Consider the following 18,907-nt stretch of genomic DNA (forward strand, 5'->3'; position numbering starts at 1 on the left):
TATTTTTATTAAATTTATTTACACTAGCGCCGAAGAAATAAATATTTAGTGGGTAACTTAAAGCTTAAAAATTAAAGCATCCAAAACCGTCCACCTTTATATCCCAGAAACTAAACTAGAACGGGCTGCGCGTCGCATGCGTCACTTCCGGTTGTGTCGCAGCACTTCCGCATTAGGTGCCGACCAGTGTAAGGTTTGTTATCATGTTCTTGACTATTCGGTTAAAAACATAATCTATCCTCCCGGGTAGACGAGGGGAAGCATCCAAGTAACACTGTGCTATCCTAAAATAATGGTGGTGGGAGATTGATTGTGTACATAATACAACATGCCGTTCTCAGACATTCTGGACAGTCTGAAGGACAACCCCTACTTCGGGGCTGGCTTTGGTCTGGTAGGGGTCGGAACCGCCTTGGCGTTGGCCAGGAAAGGAGCCCAGGTGGGGATGGTGTTTTTCCGCAGGAACTACATGATCACCCTGGAGGTGCCCAGCAAGGACAAGAGCTACCACTGGCTCCTGAGTTGGATCACCAAGCACGCTACTCGAACCCAGCACCTGAGCGTGGAGACGTCATACATGGCGCACGAGAGCGGACGCGTTCAAACTCAGTTCGACTTCCATCCCAGCCCGGGGAATCACGTCATCTGGTCAGAAGCAAATAGTAATGCACATTTTGGGCTCCAAATTATTATCCATAAACACCCACTTGAACTTGTAAGGATGAAAGTACGTTCTAATCCTGAATGAAAGGCACAGCATAAAAAAATAAAATACATTATTATTATATTATTACACCCCGATGATATACATCTTTGTTCTTGTAAATACTTTATTATTTTAAACTATATGACTTTATTCTCTTAGTATTAAAAATGTATCTTTAAAAAAATACTTTGTTGTAGTAACATTATGACTTTTTTATTGAAAATTAAAAATTGTATCTTATATATTTCTCTCATGGTCAAGGCAGCAAAACTTTATATTTTCTTACGTGTTGTCCAGGTATGGCCGGAAGTGGATCAGGGTGGAGCGGACCAGAGAGAAACAAATGATTGACATGCACACTGGTACCCCATGGGAGTCCGTCACATTCACAGCGTTGGGCCGAGACCGAAAAGTCTTCTTCAATATTTTACAAGAAGGTAAGAAGGAGTCGTACGCTCGCACCGCAACTGCTCGAGGTTCAACAAGGCTTCCATCATGTTCGCAGCCAGGGAGCTGGCGCTGAAGCAGGAAGAAGGGCGCACGGTGATGTACTCGGCCATGGGCTCAGAGTGGCGGCCCTTTGGGTTTCCGCGGCGACGCAGACCCCTCAGCTCCGTGGTGCTGGAAGCGGGCGTGGCAGAAAGGATCGTGGATGACGTAAAGGAGTTTATTGGAAACCCCAAGTGGTACACAGATCGAGGTAAGTGATCATTGATTCACTGTCAAATTAAAGGGGGGGGGGCACCAGTTTCACTGATCAAAACGAAAATGGATAGACATGACATAAGAGTACACTAAAAGTCTCCAGGTCCCATGCCTGACATTGAACAACATTTTGGGTTGAAAGCAGCCATTTGGGGATGAATTACAAGTTAGAAAGCTGGTGGGAAAATGTAATCCGCAGACACCAGTTTCACCTATCGACACTAAATTAGTCATAGTCTGTCATACCAATACGTACTAAAGAGTCTCAAGTACCCATACTTGAAATTGAAAAGAAAAGCTAGGATCTCACGCGGCTTCGTCTGTCCTTCCTTCCTTTTCTCGGTCTCTCCTTTGGTCTCTTGAGGCCTCCCTGATTTTATGTTTTTTGGATTTGTCGGGGTCTGGATGTTTCTTGGGTTGGGGAGGAGTTCTGGTGGGGGGTGTCTGGTCGGTGCTGGATTTCACCTTCCTTGGTTTTCTTTGGTCCCCTCGGGTCTCCTGGTGTTCGGTTTAGGTGAACGGTATGAGATTTTTTCTAATAGGTTTTCTGGTGAGCTAACAAATACACGCACGCACGCACGCACATACACATACTCACCCACACACACACACACAAAAAAATAAAATAAAAAAATAAATAAATAAAAGAGCAATGATGATGACATTTCCGAATGAACAATACTGAGCACAAAAAAAAAAGAAAAAAGAAAAGAAAAGCTAGGCGGCCATTTTGCTTTGAAGCAGTTATTTTAGGATTTTTTAAATGTTTTTATTATTATTAAAAAAATATATATATTTTTTTACTTTTTATTATTTTTTTCAAGTAAAACACAAGGTTACTTGCTAAAATTTGACGTCTTTTCCCCACAGGCATCCCTTACAGGAGAGGATATCTGTTGTATGGACCCCCAGGATGTGGGAAAAGCAGCTTTATGTTAGTTTGCGACAAAATTGCATCCGCATTTCACATGATCTTTTTTTGGTAACACAACAATTTGTCTTTCAGCACAGCTTTGGCCGGCGAGCTGGGCTACAGCATCTGCTTGATGAGCCTGAGCGACCGCTCGCTCTCGGACGATCGTCTCAACCACCTGCTGAGTGTGGCGCCGCAGCAAAGTATCATTCTGTTGGAGGACGTGGACGCCGCCTTTGTTAGCCGAGAGCTGCTTCCAACAGAGAGTAAGCCCTTTTTACCCAAAACGTTCTCACTAACTCTCCATGATGGAAAAGTCACACATTTTTTTTGCAAGCATGTGAATCTTGATTGATCTGGTTTTATTTTTCCCCCTCTTTAACAGATCCTTTAGCCTATCAAGGAATGGGGAGGCTGACTTTCAGTGGGCTGCTGAACTCTCTGGACGGAGTGGCTTCATCCGAGGCCAGAATTGTCTTCATGACCACCAACTACATTGACAGGTACTATTGAAAAAAAAAAACACTTAATATATAATTGTGAATATATTTCCACACTGCATCAATTGTTTTGTGCGCACACAGGTTAGATTCAGCGCTAATCCGGCCCGGCCGCGTGGATCTCAAGCAGTATATCGGCCACTGTACGCATTGGCAGCTGAGCCAGATGTTTAGACGCTTCTATCCGGATCGGGCCGTCTCGGAGGGCGAACGTTTTGCCACGTGCGCGCTGGCGGCCCGCACGGAGATCAGCGCCGCTCAGGTGCAAGGACACTTTCTGCTGCACAAAATGGACCCTGTGGGATCGATAGAAAACGTCGCCCAAATAAAGGAATAACAGGACAATATTTGTTTTTGTTTTTATGACTGTAACTGAAGGAAGATTTTCAGTTTCTACTTTGGCAATTGATAAACACGACCGCTTGATCACGGAACAAAAGTGAGATTGGTCCTATAAGAACATTTTGTGCAGATATTTTTACGTATCATTCATTTTGTGTTTTCCAAGTGTAAACAAGCTTGTTTACTAGGGATGCACGATAATACTATTTTCAACCGATACCGATAAACCAATCATTTAGAAAGTGCCGATGACAATTACCGATTAGTAACCCGATTATTGTTTGCAAAATTTACTTAAATACAAAATATACTTTCGAGTCCTACTATAAGTCTAACATGTACAAATACATTGCAACATTGTGTAAAGCACCATAAAGCTGAATTATATTGATATGTCTGCTTCAAAGACAACCAGTAACTCATTTTGAGTTTGCCAAAACAAAATAGTCATGTTTTAAAAAAATGCTACAAAAAACTGCAAGGGTAACATTTTGGGGAGACAGTAAAGAAAGCCCACACCAGCGACCGCCATGATGCGTCTTCTGTCAACACGAAGTCGCACGCATTATGACATCACAAATATGCGACACTTCCATAGGAGAGGGGAGGGGTTGAGGAGTTGGGCACAACTTGAATCCACAATCCTAACCCTAACCTGTTCTGGCCCCCAGCTGGTCAAGGCTGGTACAGCAGAAGGAGCAGCACAAATGCCATTCAATTGATGCAATGTGACAAAAACTGTTCAATTCTCTTGACTTCTGTTTAATGATGTAATTAGGCTATGTTTTTATAAAGGACAACTTTATTGAGTGCTATTTTTCCTCATTAAAATACATACATACAGTATTCCAAGTTGTTGTTTTTATTTAATGAAGGCTGCAACAGATTCTGGCATTTACATAAATTTTGATGGAAAAGGATTTTGTGGTTTGCTCTTTTCTGAAACGCCCTAAGCTCTGTCTAAAAAAAAAAAAAAAACGGTGCCACGGAAATATGTTGAAATGATAGATCTCGACTGAGAAGCAAGCATTGTACTATAGGGGGAGGAGCTAAGTTTAGCCTGGGTTGTTTGTGCCCGTCTGGAGAATCTTGGCGCACGTGTATGTTTTGCAAAATCAAATATGTCATCTGTTAAGGATAAGTGGTCAGATGAGTTCATCGTTGTCAGCAGTACAGGCAAATAACCAATAACCAATTTAGAAACCTGTATTTGTTTCATGTGACCCTCTACTAGATCCTTTACATCTGTGCTCGCCAAGAAGGGTTACATTTTGTGTGGACCGGCCCCTCCCCATTTGAGCTCTCGGGTGTAATAGAAACTCCCCCATCATAAAGCTATTTTCTACCCACCATGGCCACTGCGCGGCTGCTGCAGAGGAGCCCGCTTGCCCTGGCTCGGATCGTCTCCGGAGGGTCGAGGAGTACGTCCTCGAACCCGAGCGCCCCGGAGAAGCCCCGGACGGTGAAAGATCTTCCGCGTGTCAGCCTTTTGGAGTTGCTCTACCGGATGGTGTTCCAGGGCTTCTACAGCCGGGCGCATGAGCTGCAGGTAGAATCCGCTGATTGTGTTGAAAGTAGAGAACATCTGAGTCTTCCTTTTGCCGAGTTGAGATGCTTTGAAGCAAAAAAATGACCCGACTTTTTTGTATAGATCGGTGAAAGTGACACGGTGGCTGACTGGTTAGCACGTCCGCCTCCCAGTGCAAAGGTTGTGAGATCAAGTCCGGGCTTCGGCCTTCCTGGGTGGAGTTTGCATGTTCTCCCCGTGCCTGCGTGGCTTTTCTCCGGGTACTCCGGTTTCCTCCCACATTCCAAAAACATGCATGGCAGGTGAATTGGACACTCCAAATTGTCCATAGGTGCGATTGAGTATGGTTGTTCGTCTCTGTGTGCCCTGCGATTGGCTGGCAACCGGTTCAGGGTGTACCCCGCCTACTGCCCGAAGCCAGCTGGGATAGGCTCCAGCAACCCCCTGCGACCCTTGTGAGGACAAGCGGTACAGAAAATGGATGGATGGATGGACGGTGAAAGCGATGTGGGCTATATATATATCTTTGCCCCAGATTGTTCTCTCACCCGTGTATTCACTCATCAGCTGTACGAAAAGCAGCTCTACGGGCCCATGTACAGAGACGCATTGAAGAGCGTGTCCCTCAACACCCCGAAGCTGCTGGAGCAAGTCTTGAGAAGCGACGAGAAGTTCCCCTGCAGAGGCGACATGTCGTTTTGGAAGGATTATCGTGACATGAAAGGATTCGGCTACGGACCTTTCACAGTGTAAGCGCACGCGGCAAGACGCAATGCGATCCCTTTCCCCCTTCTGTGTCCCAGCAGCAGCTTGTCATGTGAGAGCGTGCGGTAAATACAGGTAGAGAAATTGTGCCAAAAGAACAATCAACAAGGGGGGGGAAAAAAACAGCATTGTTCAATATTAATCCCAGGGCATGTATAGACAAACATTCACATGCTAAAAAACCTAAACAAACATTAATATGCTTACATGTTTTTGGCATGTTTTTCCTTCTTCTCTGTGACCTAACAGGCGACTTGACGCCATTTTGTTTGTATTCCAAGAGAGAGGGAGAGCTGGTACAAGCTGAGGGCGGCGTTGAACAAGCGCATGATGCACCCCAAAGACTCGGCCCTATATTGCGCAATTCTCAACGCCGTGGTCGCCGACTTCATGGCCAGGCTCCGCCATGTGCGTCGCTGCAGCCCCACTGGAGATTTGGTGATGAATTTGTCCAATGAGTTCTATCGTTTTTCACTCGAAGGTGAGTACAGAATTTTTTTCGTCTTATTTGCAAGTTTTGACATTCATGGAACGTATCCTGAAAAACTCCCTCATTTGCAGTTTTTAGTGCTCTTTCTAGAACACCCTAAAATGCCACAAGATGGCATCAAAAACCCCGTCTACAAATGAAACTTCTCTGCAGTTTTTGAGTTTCTCAGCACGTTTCTGGTCTTGAGTTGCAAGCAAAAATGTGAGTTTTGAGCGCTCGATGGTGGCAGCGGACGTCACAACAATCAGCAGTTTGTCAAACACAATTGAAAGTTCACTATGAAATGACACGTTGCCTAAGTAAAAAAACAAAGATGAAAAAACACAGCTTCACCTGAAGTCTACTAGCTTAATGCTACACATACCGGGAAACGCCAAAGACAGGCTAATAAAACTAGCATCAATATTGTGGTATGTTAATGATTTAAAGCAATACTAAGGAACTTGCATTTTATGTTGACTATGGCGGCGCCATATGGACAAAAGCGGTATTGTTATGTCTGTAGGAAGACCACATTTGCCATGAGGACAAGCGCATTGTGTCTTTTTTTTATTTTTATTAAGTTCACACCAGCGGGTGAAATCCGGGCCATTGTTGATCCTAAAAAAACAAAAATGAAAAAACACAGCTTCACCTGAAGTCTACTAGCTTAATGCTACACATACCGGGAAACGCCAAGACAGGCTAATAAAACTAGCATCAATATTGTGGTATGTTAATGATTTAAAGCAATACTAAGGAACTTGCAGTTTATGTTGACTATGGCGGCGCCATATGGACAAAAGCGGTATTGTTATGTCTGTAGGAAGACCACATTTGCCATGACGACAAGCGCATTGTGTCTTTTTTTAAATTTTTATTAAGCTCACACCAGCGGGTGAAATCCGGGCCATTGTTGATCCTAAAAAAACAAAAATGAAAAAACACAGCTTCATCTGAAGTCTACTAGCTTAATGCTACACATACCGGGAAACGCCAAAGACAGGCTAATAAAACTAGCATCAATATTGCGGTATGTTAATGATTTAAAGCAATACTAAGGAACTTGCAGTTTATGTTGACTATGGCGGCGCCATATGGACAAAAGCGGTATTGTTATGTCTGTAGGAAGACCACATTTGCCATGAGGACAAGCGCATTGTGTCTTTTTTTTAAATTTTTATTAAGCTCACACCAGCGGGTGAAATCCGGGCCATTGTTGATCCTAAAAAAACAAAAATGAAAAAACACAGCTTCACCTGAAGTCTACTAGCTTAATGCTACACATACCGGGAAACGCCAAAGACAGGCTAATAAAACTAGCATCAATATTGTGGTATGTTAATGATTTAAAGCAATACTAAGGACCTTGCAGTTTATGTTGACTATGGCGGCGCCATATGGACAAAAGCGGTATTGTTATGTCTGTAGGAAGACCACATTTGCCATGAGGACAAGCGCATTGTGTCTTTATTTTTATTTTTATTAAGTTCACACCAGCGGGTGGAATCCGGGCCATTGTTGATCCTGGTCCTTTTATCCGGGTAGCTTCCCTCTTTTTTTGAGAGGAAACTGAAATAATGCGGTTGGTTCAATAAAGGTTGAGAAAACACTGATTTATCCTTTGTAGGAATCGCCACGATATTGTTTGAGACCAGACTGGGCGCTCTGGAAAAGGACATTCCGGCGGGTACGCAGCAGTTTATCGACTCCATAGCCAAGATGTTTTCCAACAGCCTGGCCGTGGTGATGTTGCCCAAGTGGAGTCGGAATTTGCTTCCCTACTGGGGACGCTACATCGACGGATGGGAAGGCATCTTCAATTTTGGTAAGGTGTCAAGTGTGGCGTTAAAGTACGTCGTCATAAGATGACTTGCATGACAATGTTTTGTCAAGGAAAGTTGAGGCAATTGTGATTTTACTGTATGAGTCAACCGGGGTCCTTCCTCAGAGTTTAACAGGAAGTCAGCCATCTTGTTTTGAATCTCCCATTTTGGATATATTCACTGTCATATCCCCCCTGGACAGTTAGAAAAAAAATAAAAATAAAAATTGCACCTAAAAGCAGTTTCACTGGTCAACATGAAAGTTGGTCGTCACGTCATAAGCGCCCATGCCTGAAATTGGTTTGAAGCTGCCATTTTGAGCATCGCACATTGACCAAATCCTGTTAAGATGTCTAACGTATAGACAGGAGCATGACATCAACGTTTGATAACCATTTTGAGGCTTTGCCATGAAAAGCTTCATCGTTTCTGCTTATAAATAAAAAAAAAATTGTACATCTCTGCCTTTATTTTAGCCAAACCGTTGATTGACAAGAAGCTGGAGGACATTCAGCAGCGCATCGACCGCAAGCAGAATGTAGAAGGAGAGTACCTGACGTACTTGCTGTCAAACACCGAGATGGACACCAACGACGTGTATGGCAGCATAGCCGAGCTTCTCTTAGCCGGAGTGGACACGGTAATAAAAAATTTAAAAAATGGAATACTGTGATTCACAAACATGTGTTGTTGCCACTGGTGTATGGAGGCGCCCTCTAGTGGTGGTCAAACAATCACCAAATTCAAGTGTGCATAATGTTACAGTGGCACTAAATTTTCGTTGTACCGGTAATCTAGTATAGTGTGTTTAAGTACAATACAATTTAATTGAATCTTTTAGAAATGTTTGTTTTCTCACATTTGTATTGACAGACACATTTTTATTGTCTGCGCACTGTAGCTTTGGGGTTTGCGAAATAATTTGCCACAAATTGTCACATCATTTAAAAAAAAGAAAAGAAAAATAATCCACACTTAGAAGCTCCCTGTTTTAGCTTTGGGCCAATGAAAGCCTTTACTTTTAATTGAATTATAATGTAATGATTTATAAATAAATAATCCATCCATCCATCCATCCATTTACTGTACCGTTTGTCCTCACAAGGGTCGCGGGGTTGCTGGAGCCTATCCCAGCTGGCTTCGGGCAGTAGGCGGGGTACACCTAAATAAATAATATTTATTATTATTATTATTAATTATTATTATTATTCAAAAAAATCCAAAACATAATGTTACTTTGAAATAAAGCAACCTATAAAATGTCAAGCAAATAACATTGCAGTACTTAAACAAGGTGACAAAATGGTTTAAAAACAAATAAAACGTTGAATAATTAGGTGTTAAAACATATAAAAAAATATGCAAAATACTTAGTAATGTCTTTAGTTTACTAAAGTAAGTACTAAAAATAAGAACGAGTCATCATGTTATCATTATGTTATTGCTACATTGTTTTTTTATTTTCTTCGGTCCAGACCTCCAACACTCTGACGTGGACTTTGCACCTGCTGTCCCAGTACCCGCAAGTCCAGGAGAAGCTTCATAAAGAAGTATCCGAGTTGAAAACTCAGGCAGCAGGCGGGACCCCGTCTGCAGGGGACTTCACCCACTTGCCGTATTTAAGAGCTGTCATCAAGGAAGCGCTGAGGTACAGGTATTGATTTTCACACTTGGACAGCACAATAATATTTTAGAGTTCATCCAAATTAGTTACAACTGTAAACAGGTGTTCGAAACACTTTTTTTTTTGCCTCCGCTATCCAATGTGGGCTGAACATGGGATTCAATTTGGACCATTTGTTGCATTGGCCATAAAAAAAGGAGGTTTGAGGGGCCAGTTGGTCGTTGCTTGCAGTTTTAATTGTTTTTTTTTTCTTTCTTCCAGGATGTATCCAGTAGTACCTTTTAATGCAAGGGTCATGACTGAAAAGAGTATAAATGTTGGTGGATATCACTTTTCCCAAAATGTAGGTCTCATTCTCACTCTCCTCTCGTGCAGGTGTTCTCACACTTTTTTTTTCTTCTTTTAATACTAATGCAAATTAATTATCACGTGTACCCCTAGATGTCATATAGTGTATTTTTCATTTAAATATTTCAACCTACATCTTCTAGTTTACAGAGAAAGGAACTAGTTTACAAAAGCATGGTCAGTGTTGACTTCCGTTTGCTGTGTTAAGCAACTTTTCTCTCTGGTGACAAAAAAAGAAAAAAACGATTTGAATTCTCACTGCGAAAAAGACAGGAATGATTTTGTCATCATTTTGCATATGACCCATTTTCTGTCTACGTTGCAAAAGCAGTGATTTATCTACGTTGGGAACTTTCCACCTTCTTAAATTAAAACAACTTTTTTCTTCCCTTATTTCCTGTATAAATACAGTAGTTGTTTTATTCTTTGTACAATTGTGATTAAAAAAATTTTTTATCAGGATATTACCTTTTATTTTTGAAAATACAGCTTTATTTGCTACATTCTTGAAAAAAAAAAATACACATTTTGTTTTAAAAAAAAGATTTGACTTTATTCATGTATTATGCCTTTTGTGTCTAGAAAAAAAAATCTTGACTTTATTAATTTGAGAATGGTTGGGAATTAGTTTAATGGTTTTGTTTCATATTGTGTCCTGTCGGTATGCACTTTTTCCCCCCAATTATATTATGTCATTTTATGCAAATTTTACCGATACCCAAGTTATGGCTCACAGGACCCCAAGTTTGAGAACCCTGCACCCTGCATCATCTATTTCCTGTATTGATGCCAAGTATGGTATCTCCACTAATTTGCTCGTTTTTTCCCCCCCTTCCTCCAGACAGTTTTCACATTTTGCCAGTACGCCATCAGTCACGACGAGGAAACCTTCCCGGAGCCGTTCACCTTTAAGCCAGAGCGGTGGCTCCGCGACGGCCGAGAGAGGCCCAACGCTTTCGGTTCCATCCCGTTCGGCTTTGGCGTGAGAAGCTGCGTTGGGCGCAGGATTGCAGAGCTGGAGATGTATCTGGTCGTATTTCAAGTAAGAGACTTTAAGGGGCCATATTTGTCCATGAATGCGTAATTCTTTTATTTTATTGTATTTTTTTTTATAGGTTAAAGATATTAATGAGTGCAATTGTTTTTTTGTGCTTTGTTTGTCTTTCAGATTATCAGGACATATGAGATCAAATCAGACCCCAGCGTCGGCAAGGTGAAATGTCTCAACCGCACCGTTCTTGTTCCGGATCGACCCATCAGTCTCCATTTTGTGGACAGATGATACAAAAAGCTGTCCTATAATTGGGCTTGGCTGACGGAAAAAAAAAAGACTAAACGCTGCTATTTGCAGGGGAAAGGGACTGAGCACTGCTATGAAGGCCGAACAAATTTCCGCGAAAAAGGGGGTGCATTTGAATTCTACATTCAGCAGCTGAGGGTTCAAAGCATTGCTCGAGGGTACCTTCAAGTGAACTGGCACCTATTTTCAATGTAAAAAAAAATACAGATTCTGCTTCTTCTTCTTCATTTTTCTTTCTCATCCATTAATGTGTTTGTGTATAGGCATGTAGTAAACGTGTGTGTGTGTGTGTCATTACTTCCTCCGCACCCCCACACCTCCGCTTTAAAATAAACTTGGGTCGAGCGTGTGTGTTTGTGCTCCTCTATCCAACTTTTTGAGATACCGTACATGACTACCTCGATGAGCAGGTTATAATTGGAGAAGCCGAGCTTGGAATGAAAAACAGCCTTCCGTGATGACAAATAAGCATTTTCACACAAACATTTGTCAATTAATAACATTAATATCATACACTTAACAAGCACTGCATCGACAACTTCATGAAGCATTAAGTAGAACCCTAATCCAAATTTGAAACCTTACCCGGTCTTAAATCCTAAACTCAATGAGTCAATGCAAAACATACATTAGAGCAGTTTTTAGTTGAGTTATTAGTTGTATGTAAATATTAACATACATGTCAGTGAAGTGTTTTAAATCGTTTTCTCCGGAAAGTTGATGTGCGACCATAGCAACCACGAGCAATTGCTTTAGTTAAAGACTACAAACAATTTTTTGGGCATTCCCCGCCATTCTCGTCACGGAGACCACCACGCGTGAGTCAAACTAAGCTAACGTGTGCTTCCCTTTGTGTTCCGTCTGTGTTTATTTATTTGAACATTTCCAGTTTTAATTTGACTACGAGAGGCTCCAAATATGGCGTACGTCACTAAAGATACTGCCGTGATTCACTTAAATGCAACGTATACAACACAATGACCGCTTTTTTTTTTTTGCTGCTTTTGAAGCGTGTCTTTTTATATTGTGTCTCTTACGAACGTCACCGCGTATATAGTGTGTTTTATATAGTTTACCATTTCAAATGTGTCCACAATTTGAGTATTTTGTTGACTTTCGCGCGTGTGGGTAGAACGTCACAGATTTGGCTTGTTGCGACCTGTGGTGCGTTCAAATGCTCCTCAAATAGTCAGCCATGGTCATAATATAACCGCAAAGACACTCTTGTTTGGCTAATAAACACATATATACATTTGATTGTTTCTCGCGGATGTGTTGTCTTCGGAAGTGTTTTGATTTACCTTGCTACCATAGTAACTAGTTTGTTTTCCCGGCATGCAGACGAATGCATCTTCCACTTCAAACAGATTCGTCTGGTCATGTACGCATGCAAATTGACGTTTGTTCGTGGCTAAATGAACCCAAGTGTTGTCTTTTAAATCCTATTTATTTTTATTCAGTTTGAATGTGGTGGTGGTCGTGTTGTCTTCACACTGGTAAGCATTTGACCGCCTTTTAGATTTTTTTCCGGCTACCATAGTAACTGGTTTGTGTCGTTTTATTCGCCGGCTAGGTAAATACATTTTCCTCTTACGATAAACACATTCGTGCCATGGTGTTAGTCTTTTTTACAGTGTTTCACAGCACCCAAGGCTTCAATTTGACATTTGTAAAATCTCACGGCTCGTCACCAAACAAAAATGTCACAAAAAAAAAAGTGTATTTACTGAAATAATGTCTTTGTGCTCTGCCTGTCACTCTACATTGCGGTCATAGATAGATTAACATTACATAGCTGTACTAAATAAGATTACTACATTACATCTATCTTTAAAGCGGTTGTCAATTCTGTAGACTTTGGAGTTCATTTTTGCTGTTGCTAACATGAAGTTCTTGTAAAATAAAAATAAAAGTCTTGTAATTTTGACACACCAAAGAGAGTATTTATTAAACCTGCCAAATTTGGGTGGGAGAAAAAAATTAATCAGCAAGACTATAAGATGAGGCTTCAACATTGTGAAGCCCAAGCCATTGTCTTGCTGCGGACATGCTTGCAAAATGTGCTGTTTCCTGCATGCACGTCTTTGACAATTGCGCCATGTTTTTGTGGTTCAATAAAAAATAAAACTACAGCATATTTGCATGTGGAGCCTCAAACCCAAAACAGATGCATCATGCAGATGTTATTTTCCCTTCCCAAAGGTCCACTAAAAGGAGATGTGGATGGAATCGAGACCGTCATTTTCACCATCGCTCATGGGAACAGATGGAGAAAGTTAGTTCAACGTTACATGATGAGGGTTAGATGCGATTGTGACTGATGATTCTAATTTTGTTTTAAAGTGTGTGTCGACACTACGAGTGGAGAGGCGAGTGTAGGACGATGTCTCACGCAAAAGCCCTCAAAAAACGATCGCATGCTCCCGATTAAAAAACGCCGGAGCCTACGGAGAAGTCTGGTAAAATACATATGGTATGTTTTTTTTTTGAAAAATTGCTATTTCATCAAGCAATTATTTTTGCTATTCATCAAGATCTCAAGGAGAGTATATGCAGTATTTAGTATTTAAAAAAAAAAAAAAAAAAAAAAAAAGAGCAATGATGATGACATTTCCGAATGAACAATACTGAGCTCTTAAAAAAAAAGTAAAAAAAAGAAAAAAAAAAAGAAAAAAAAATATGCAGTATTTAGTGAATATTGTTTTCATAGAAAACAAGTGTACTCTTAACAAACTCGAAAATTCTTCTTTTTTGTGTGTGTTTTTTTTTAATTTAAAGTCAGCAGCAGCAACTGCCTATAGATGATGACATTGACGATACTCCGAAAAGTGATTTTGAAAAGGTGCGCGCACACACACGCACGCACGCACGCACGCACAGTCAAGTCATTTTTCACATTCGGGATTCACACACTCCAGCTTATTTTGAGGACATTAAGACCATGTTGAAAATTAATTGAGATCTTCCGTTAAGGACCTCATCCCTCACCATACAGCGGTTCATTTGACACTTTTCTCACTGTATTGTCACTTTCTGTGGCAGAAATATTACCATTACATTCAAAATGGCATCAACCTGGAGCATCTGACTCCTCTGCAAGACTCTTGGGTGAAGAACATCATGGGGAAGGTCCCCGGCCACCTGAAGAAGAGCCAGAATGAAACGCTGAACGTGCTGCTCGATGAAGTCAGGGAGGACTATTTGCTCAGCATCAAGACTGCAATCCGTAATTATTCGCTCAGTTAAACTTTGATGTACTCTTATAATAATATGACTTCATCTAAAAAAAAAAAAAAAAAGCAACAATTTTATTCTTGCAGGACTACACAACGTTTTATCCCCCAAAAATACATTGGATTAGATTACAGTACTAGAAAAAAAAAAACTTAATCTCATAACATGACAATGTTTCCCCCAAAAATCTGTACCCGCATCCATATTTCCTTGTTGCAGTGAACTACACATTCTGCGATCCGGTGGAAACAGACGAGGATTTGGTGAAAGATCTTCCTCTTCACAGACTTGAGTACATTCCTCGTAATCTTCCATTTTTCCATTGTGATTGGCTGTGAAAGGATCCAATTGAATCCATTCTTTTTGTTCATCTCAGGTTGGTGCGGGTGCCCAAAGCGTGGACGGACTCCTTCGTTCTTTCACGAAAGAAGATGAACAACTGGCTGCACTCTTTCAACCCCACCATGCAGCAGGTGCTCTACCTGTGGAACACTACCTACAGGTTCGAATTCTCGCAAATTCATTACCCCAGAGTTCGAGACCTGCAGTGTAAAATGGAGTCTTCCCCACAGAGGTTTGCGTTTGATCGATACGGCCGAACTCCGGAGCAAAATCGAGTCTATGGAGTTGTCAGCATTTCAGCAAAATGCCAACGGTCAGATTGGCAACGTTAGAGGAACCCTCCTTAACAAGTGAGCGAGACAATCCCAAACGAGGGAATGCCATTTGTGGCGCGTGAATACTTCAAACTAAAATGCATCGAGATCTGCCATCTCGCCTTGGTTCGTGAATTTCTTCTTTTTTTTGTCATTTGCTGACCCAGATGGCTTCCCGAAGTGCACAACATTTTCTACCACGGGGGTCGGCGTAAACTGGTGCCCCCTCAAAGCCAGATGGACAAGCTGCAGTCTTTCTTCAACTGCGCCTCGACACTAATGTCCATCCAGCTGCAGAACCTGGTCTTGGACTCCATGAGTGACTACACCAGTCTCATGTGTCCCACTCCTGTAAGCTGAAAATAATCTTTCTTCATTATCACAGGAGACGACAAATTCTCCCCGCGGATTTTGTATCCGCTCTTTTCTCGCAGGACTCAGAGGAGACCTTTGGGCACTCGGGGTTTGTGCTGTTTCTGGTTCTGGAGGATCGGGAGATCACATTGGAGCCAGACCTCAAATCCTTTGAAGACATTCTGCTGAATGTCTACGACTTCATGCTCAGGTCCGTCACCTTGTTGCCACGCGTGGAAACCAAACTCTACGCAGAATGGGCAGCGGTGAGTATGTGTTTCAATTGATCATCTTTTTTTTTTTCAGTATTTGTTGTTTAAAGTCAACCTTCAACATTTCTTGACAATAATATGTTATATGTGACCTCACTAGTCTAAACATGGCATTCTGATTAATATTACATTTGTGGACTATTAAGTTATGAAGCAAAATGCAGCCATTTTTTTTCCATCTCAGGGGGCGGCCATTTTGTCACTTGCGGTCGACTTGCTCAGGTCTCAGGTAATAACTAATCACAGCTCAGCTTCAGAAAACAGGTGAGCTGTGACTGGTCGTTGCCTGAGTCCTGAGCAACATTGATGTCATCTTCAGTCGGCAGCAAGTGGCAAAATGGCCGCCCCCCTGAGATTGATAAAAACAGCTGGATTTTGCTGCTTACCTCATATTCCACTTACGCAATATCAACCGGAATACCATATTTCGACATAGAACAAATTGCTGTCAAAAAAAGAAGAGTTGACTTCCCCTTTAACTGTCATCTGTTTATTTTGTTCACTCGTGAAATCACATTTTATTTTTCAATAAAAGGAAAGGTTCAGTGAATGTGAATAAGAAACTGTTGGGGTTCAGTGCCTCGAACCACTAACCTAAGTCTTGAGTGTTGACAGCATGACGCAGGTTCTCAGTCATAAACAGCAGTTTTTTTCATTTCCAGCAGTACGACCACTTCTCTTGCAAACTTTGCAATAAATAAAAGCCTGTCATCAGAATTCCAATTATGTATGCATTTTTGACATCATCGACAGAAAAGAATTGCTATCGTTTTAGGATCCTCTCGTTGTTCCAGGAGTCCAAAGTGTATGCGGCTGCAAATGTCCCGCCCTTACCCGATCTTCTCATCGAGAATATTAAGTCAATTACGTTGAAAGACCAGCCGATCAATTCCATATATTGTTTATTTTAAGAGTAAAATGCAGCTGGAGGCTCGGATGATTGCGTAGACGAAAGATTATAAGACAGAAAGCGAAAGATAAGCGACCACCTCCGTCGAGAGCCAAGAAGAGAATTCGAATTGTTTGAGTTTCTAATTCCAGGCCTCATGCTTTGCTATAAAGTTAAACAACAAATCAGCCCTGGACGCCAATCCACGCGAAATTGACGTGGACATGCCGATCACAACAAAACACACAAGAAAATCTGAAAGACCTATGCCTAAAATAGAACAGGAAGTCAGCCATTTTGTTTTGAAGCAGACATTTCAAAACTACTATCCACAAACAAGGCGCGATTGTGAGTATGGTTGTTCGTCTCTGTGTGCCCTGCGATTGGCTGGCAACCAGTTCAGGGTGTAACCCCGCCTACTGCCCCAAGCCAGCTGGGATAGGCTCCAGCAACCCCCGCGACCCTTGTGAGGACAAGCGGTACAGAAAATGGATGGATGGATACTCATTTATGGGAAGTCTACCTCATCGTACTCTTTTTTTTTTCTTTCCCTCGTCTCCCAGTCGAGCAGCTCCGGGGAGACCCTCAAACCGGTGATCCTCCCCGAGATCATCGAGGCCCAGGAGGAAGAGGTTCGCAAGGTGATCCACGGCGAGTACGTGAAGCCCGTGGCGCACATCCGCGAGTTCGACAAATACACCACCTTGGTGAACAAGGAGGCCGAGTTAACTATGGAGCGCTTCCTGGGGGAGGAGCACACCTTCCAGGAGCTCTTGATGGAGGTGAACAACTACCAGCAGCTGATCGACCAGATCCGCTACACCTCGCGTAAGGTACGGTCACATGACAACGACGGAGAGATTTTTCAATGAGGAAAGAATATAAACACGATAAACGAAAGAAGTGTCATGTTTTGGATCTGTGGGGTTTTTTTTGTTTGGTGTGGGTGTTCTTGTCGTCATGGTTATCTGCTCACCTTTTTCCCGATGATTAATTGAAATTCTACACAATGCACTTGATTCCCGTTTCCCTGCATTTTGGGTCCACCGTCCCTCAACCACTCACATTCCACCTTGACAAGAAGTACAGACTCTTGTATTTTACACCCGACTTGTAATTTTTTCAGATTAGACAGACTTTTTTTTTCAGATAAAAAGATGTTTTTCTTTTTCTTGTTGCCGATAGCACCATATAAATTCCTTCAATAAAGCTTATAAAAAAAATAAAATAAAAAAAAATAAAGCTGCGGAAGGCCTACAAAAATACCCGATTACTTCCCACCACTGATTGCAATATGGTGCCGATGTGCTGTTTTTTTCAGGTGGTCGATCTCGGCATGTTCGAGGTCCAGTGCCACAAGCTCATTCAGGCCCTGGTGAAGCGTGCGACGGACCTCCAGCAAAAACTGGTCACGCGGATGCTGGAGGGCCATCAAGCCATCAACACAGCGTCAGTTGGTTTGGCAAAATTCAATTTTTGGAATTGACCAGCGGTTAGCGCACCCGCCTCACAATTCTTCGGTTCGAATCCGGGCTGCAGCCTTCTTGTGTGGCGCGTGTTCTCCCTCCCTGTGTTCATGTTGAGTTTTTTTTGCCCATATTCCAGCTTTCTACCACATTTCAAAAACACACGTTAGCATCATTGAAAGCTCTAAATTGTCCATATGTGAGAATGAAGTCACAAGTTTGAGCATGAAGGCTTTTTTTTCTCTCGACTTGCACCCTTGCTCACCCATGACCTTAATTGTAGCGCCATCGAAAAGTGGATGGATGGATCAATTGTTTCATACAAAATGCAACTATTAAAAACTCATTCCCTGCCATTGACAGCGATAGACGTCAAAGGTCCCTGACAGCTATTTAAGTGAAAGATCCTTTATAAATAAGCTGGCAAGTTAAGTGAGTTTTAAAAATGATTTCTTTTCTTTTCCTTTTTTTCTTCTTTTTAAGAGCTCAGTATTGTTCATTCGGAAATGTCATCATCATTGCTCCTTTTTTTTTTTTTTTTAAATATATATATATATATATATATATATAAATATATATATATATATATATATATATATATATATTTTTTTTTTTGTGTGTGTGTGTGTGGGTGAGTATGTGTATGTGCGTGCGTGCGTGCGTGTATTTGTTAGCTCACCAGAAAACCTATTAGAAAAAATCTCATACCGTTCACCTAAACCGAACACCAGGAGACCCGAGGGGACCGATTTCTTTTCTCATGCCTAGTATGTTGTCTTGATTCCAAAGGCTCTGCAATGAATTTGAAAAGATCGCAGACAGGGCCGTGAGCACACCGCCTGACACGCATTCACTGATGGAGTTGAAGGTATCCACATTAAATATCCTACACAGCCTATTAGGATGTTGGGCCAAATTGTATGGTCACACTTAATTCAGAAGGATTTTATAGCCCACGCCATTTTACGCAGGTGGAAGATGGCATCAAAGTTTGCTGTGTGTGCGTGTGC

At 41.7% G+C, this 18,907-nt stretch overlaps 3 protein-coding genes across 3 annotated transcripts in view; all 3 read left to right on the plus strand.

The window, feature by feature from the left end:
• Positions 1-127: 127 nt before the first annotated feature.
• On the plus strand, positions 128-4,012 carry bcs1l (BCS1 ubiquinol-cytochrome c reductase complex chaperone). Its single transcript, XM_086090571.1, has 7 exons — positions 128-648; positions 1,004-1,143; positions 1,212-1,406; positions 2,282-2,345; positions 2,418-2,590; positions 2,710-2,827; positions 2,909-4,012. The coding sequence occupies exons 1-7, from the start codon at positions 329-331 to the stop codon at positions 3,159-3,161; spliced, it is 1,263 nt and encodes a 420-aa protein (XP_085946697.1). The 5' UTR covers positions 128-328; the 3' UTR covers positions 3,162-4,012.
• Positions 4,013-4,517: 505 nt separating this feature from the next.
• Positions 4,518-11,205, plus strand: cyp27a1.1 (cytochrome P450, family 27, subfamily A, polypeptide 1.1). Its single transcript, XM_086091362.1, has 9 exons — positions 4,518-4,715; positions 5,262-5,443; positions 5,741-5,940; positions 7,559-7,756; positions 8,231-8,394; positions 9,230-9,402; positions 9,640-9,721; positions 10,568-10,768; positions 10,895-11,205. The coding sequence occupies exons 1-9, from the start codon at positions 4,518-4,520 to the stop codon at positions 11,006-11,008; spliced, it is 1,512 nt and encodes a 503-aa protein (XP_085947488.1). The 3' UTR covers positions 11,009-11,205.
• A 1,220-nt stretch (positions 11,206-12,425) lies between these two features.
• dnah7 (dynein, axonemal, heavy chain 7) overlaps positions 12,426-18,907 on the plus strand; it is a 61,299-nt gene continuing 54,817 nt past the window's right edge. Inside the window, exons 1-13 of the mRNA XM_086090513.1 lie at positions 12,426-12,522; positions 13,229-13,301; positions 13,370-13,499; positions 13,805-13,868; positions 14,069-14,252; positions 14,480-14,552; positions 14,637-14,762; positions 14,833-14,952; positions 15,084-15,267; positions 15,351-15,536; positions 16,995-17,264; positions 17,753-17,880; positions 18,687-18,765. Of these exons, the coding sequence (XP_085946639.1) occupies positions 13,244-13,301; positions 13,370-13,499; positions 13,805-13,868; positions 14,069-14,252; positions 14,480-14,552; positions 14,637-14,762; positions 14,833-14,952; positions 15,084-15,267; positions 15,351-15,536; positions 16,995-17,264; positions 17,753-17,880; positions 18,687-18,765 (1,602 nt within the window). The 5' untranslated portion in view covers positions 12,426-12,522; positions 13,229-13,243. The remainder of the gene's footprint in view (positions 12,523-13,228; positions 13,302-13,369; positions 13,500-13,804; positions 13,869-14,068; positions 14,253-14,479; positions 14,553-14,636; positions 14,763-14,832; positions 14,953-15,083; positions 15,268-15,350; positions 15,537-16,994; positions 17,265-17,752; positions 17,881-18,686; positions 18,766-18,907) is intronic.

This window comes from Leptonotus elevatus, chromosome 12, assembly GCF_054856555.1.
Source record: "Leptonotus elevatus isolate MCC_2025b chromosome 12, RoL_Lele_1.0, whole genome shotgun sequence".
Taxonomy (NCBI): Eukaryota; Metazoa; Chordata; class Actinopteri; order Syngnathiformes; family Syngnathidae; genus Leptonotus; species Leptonotus elevatus.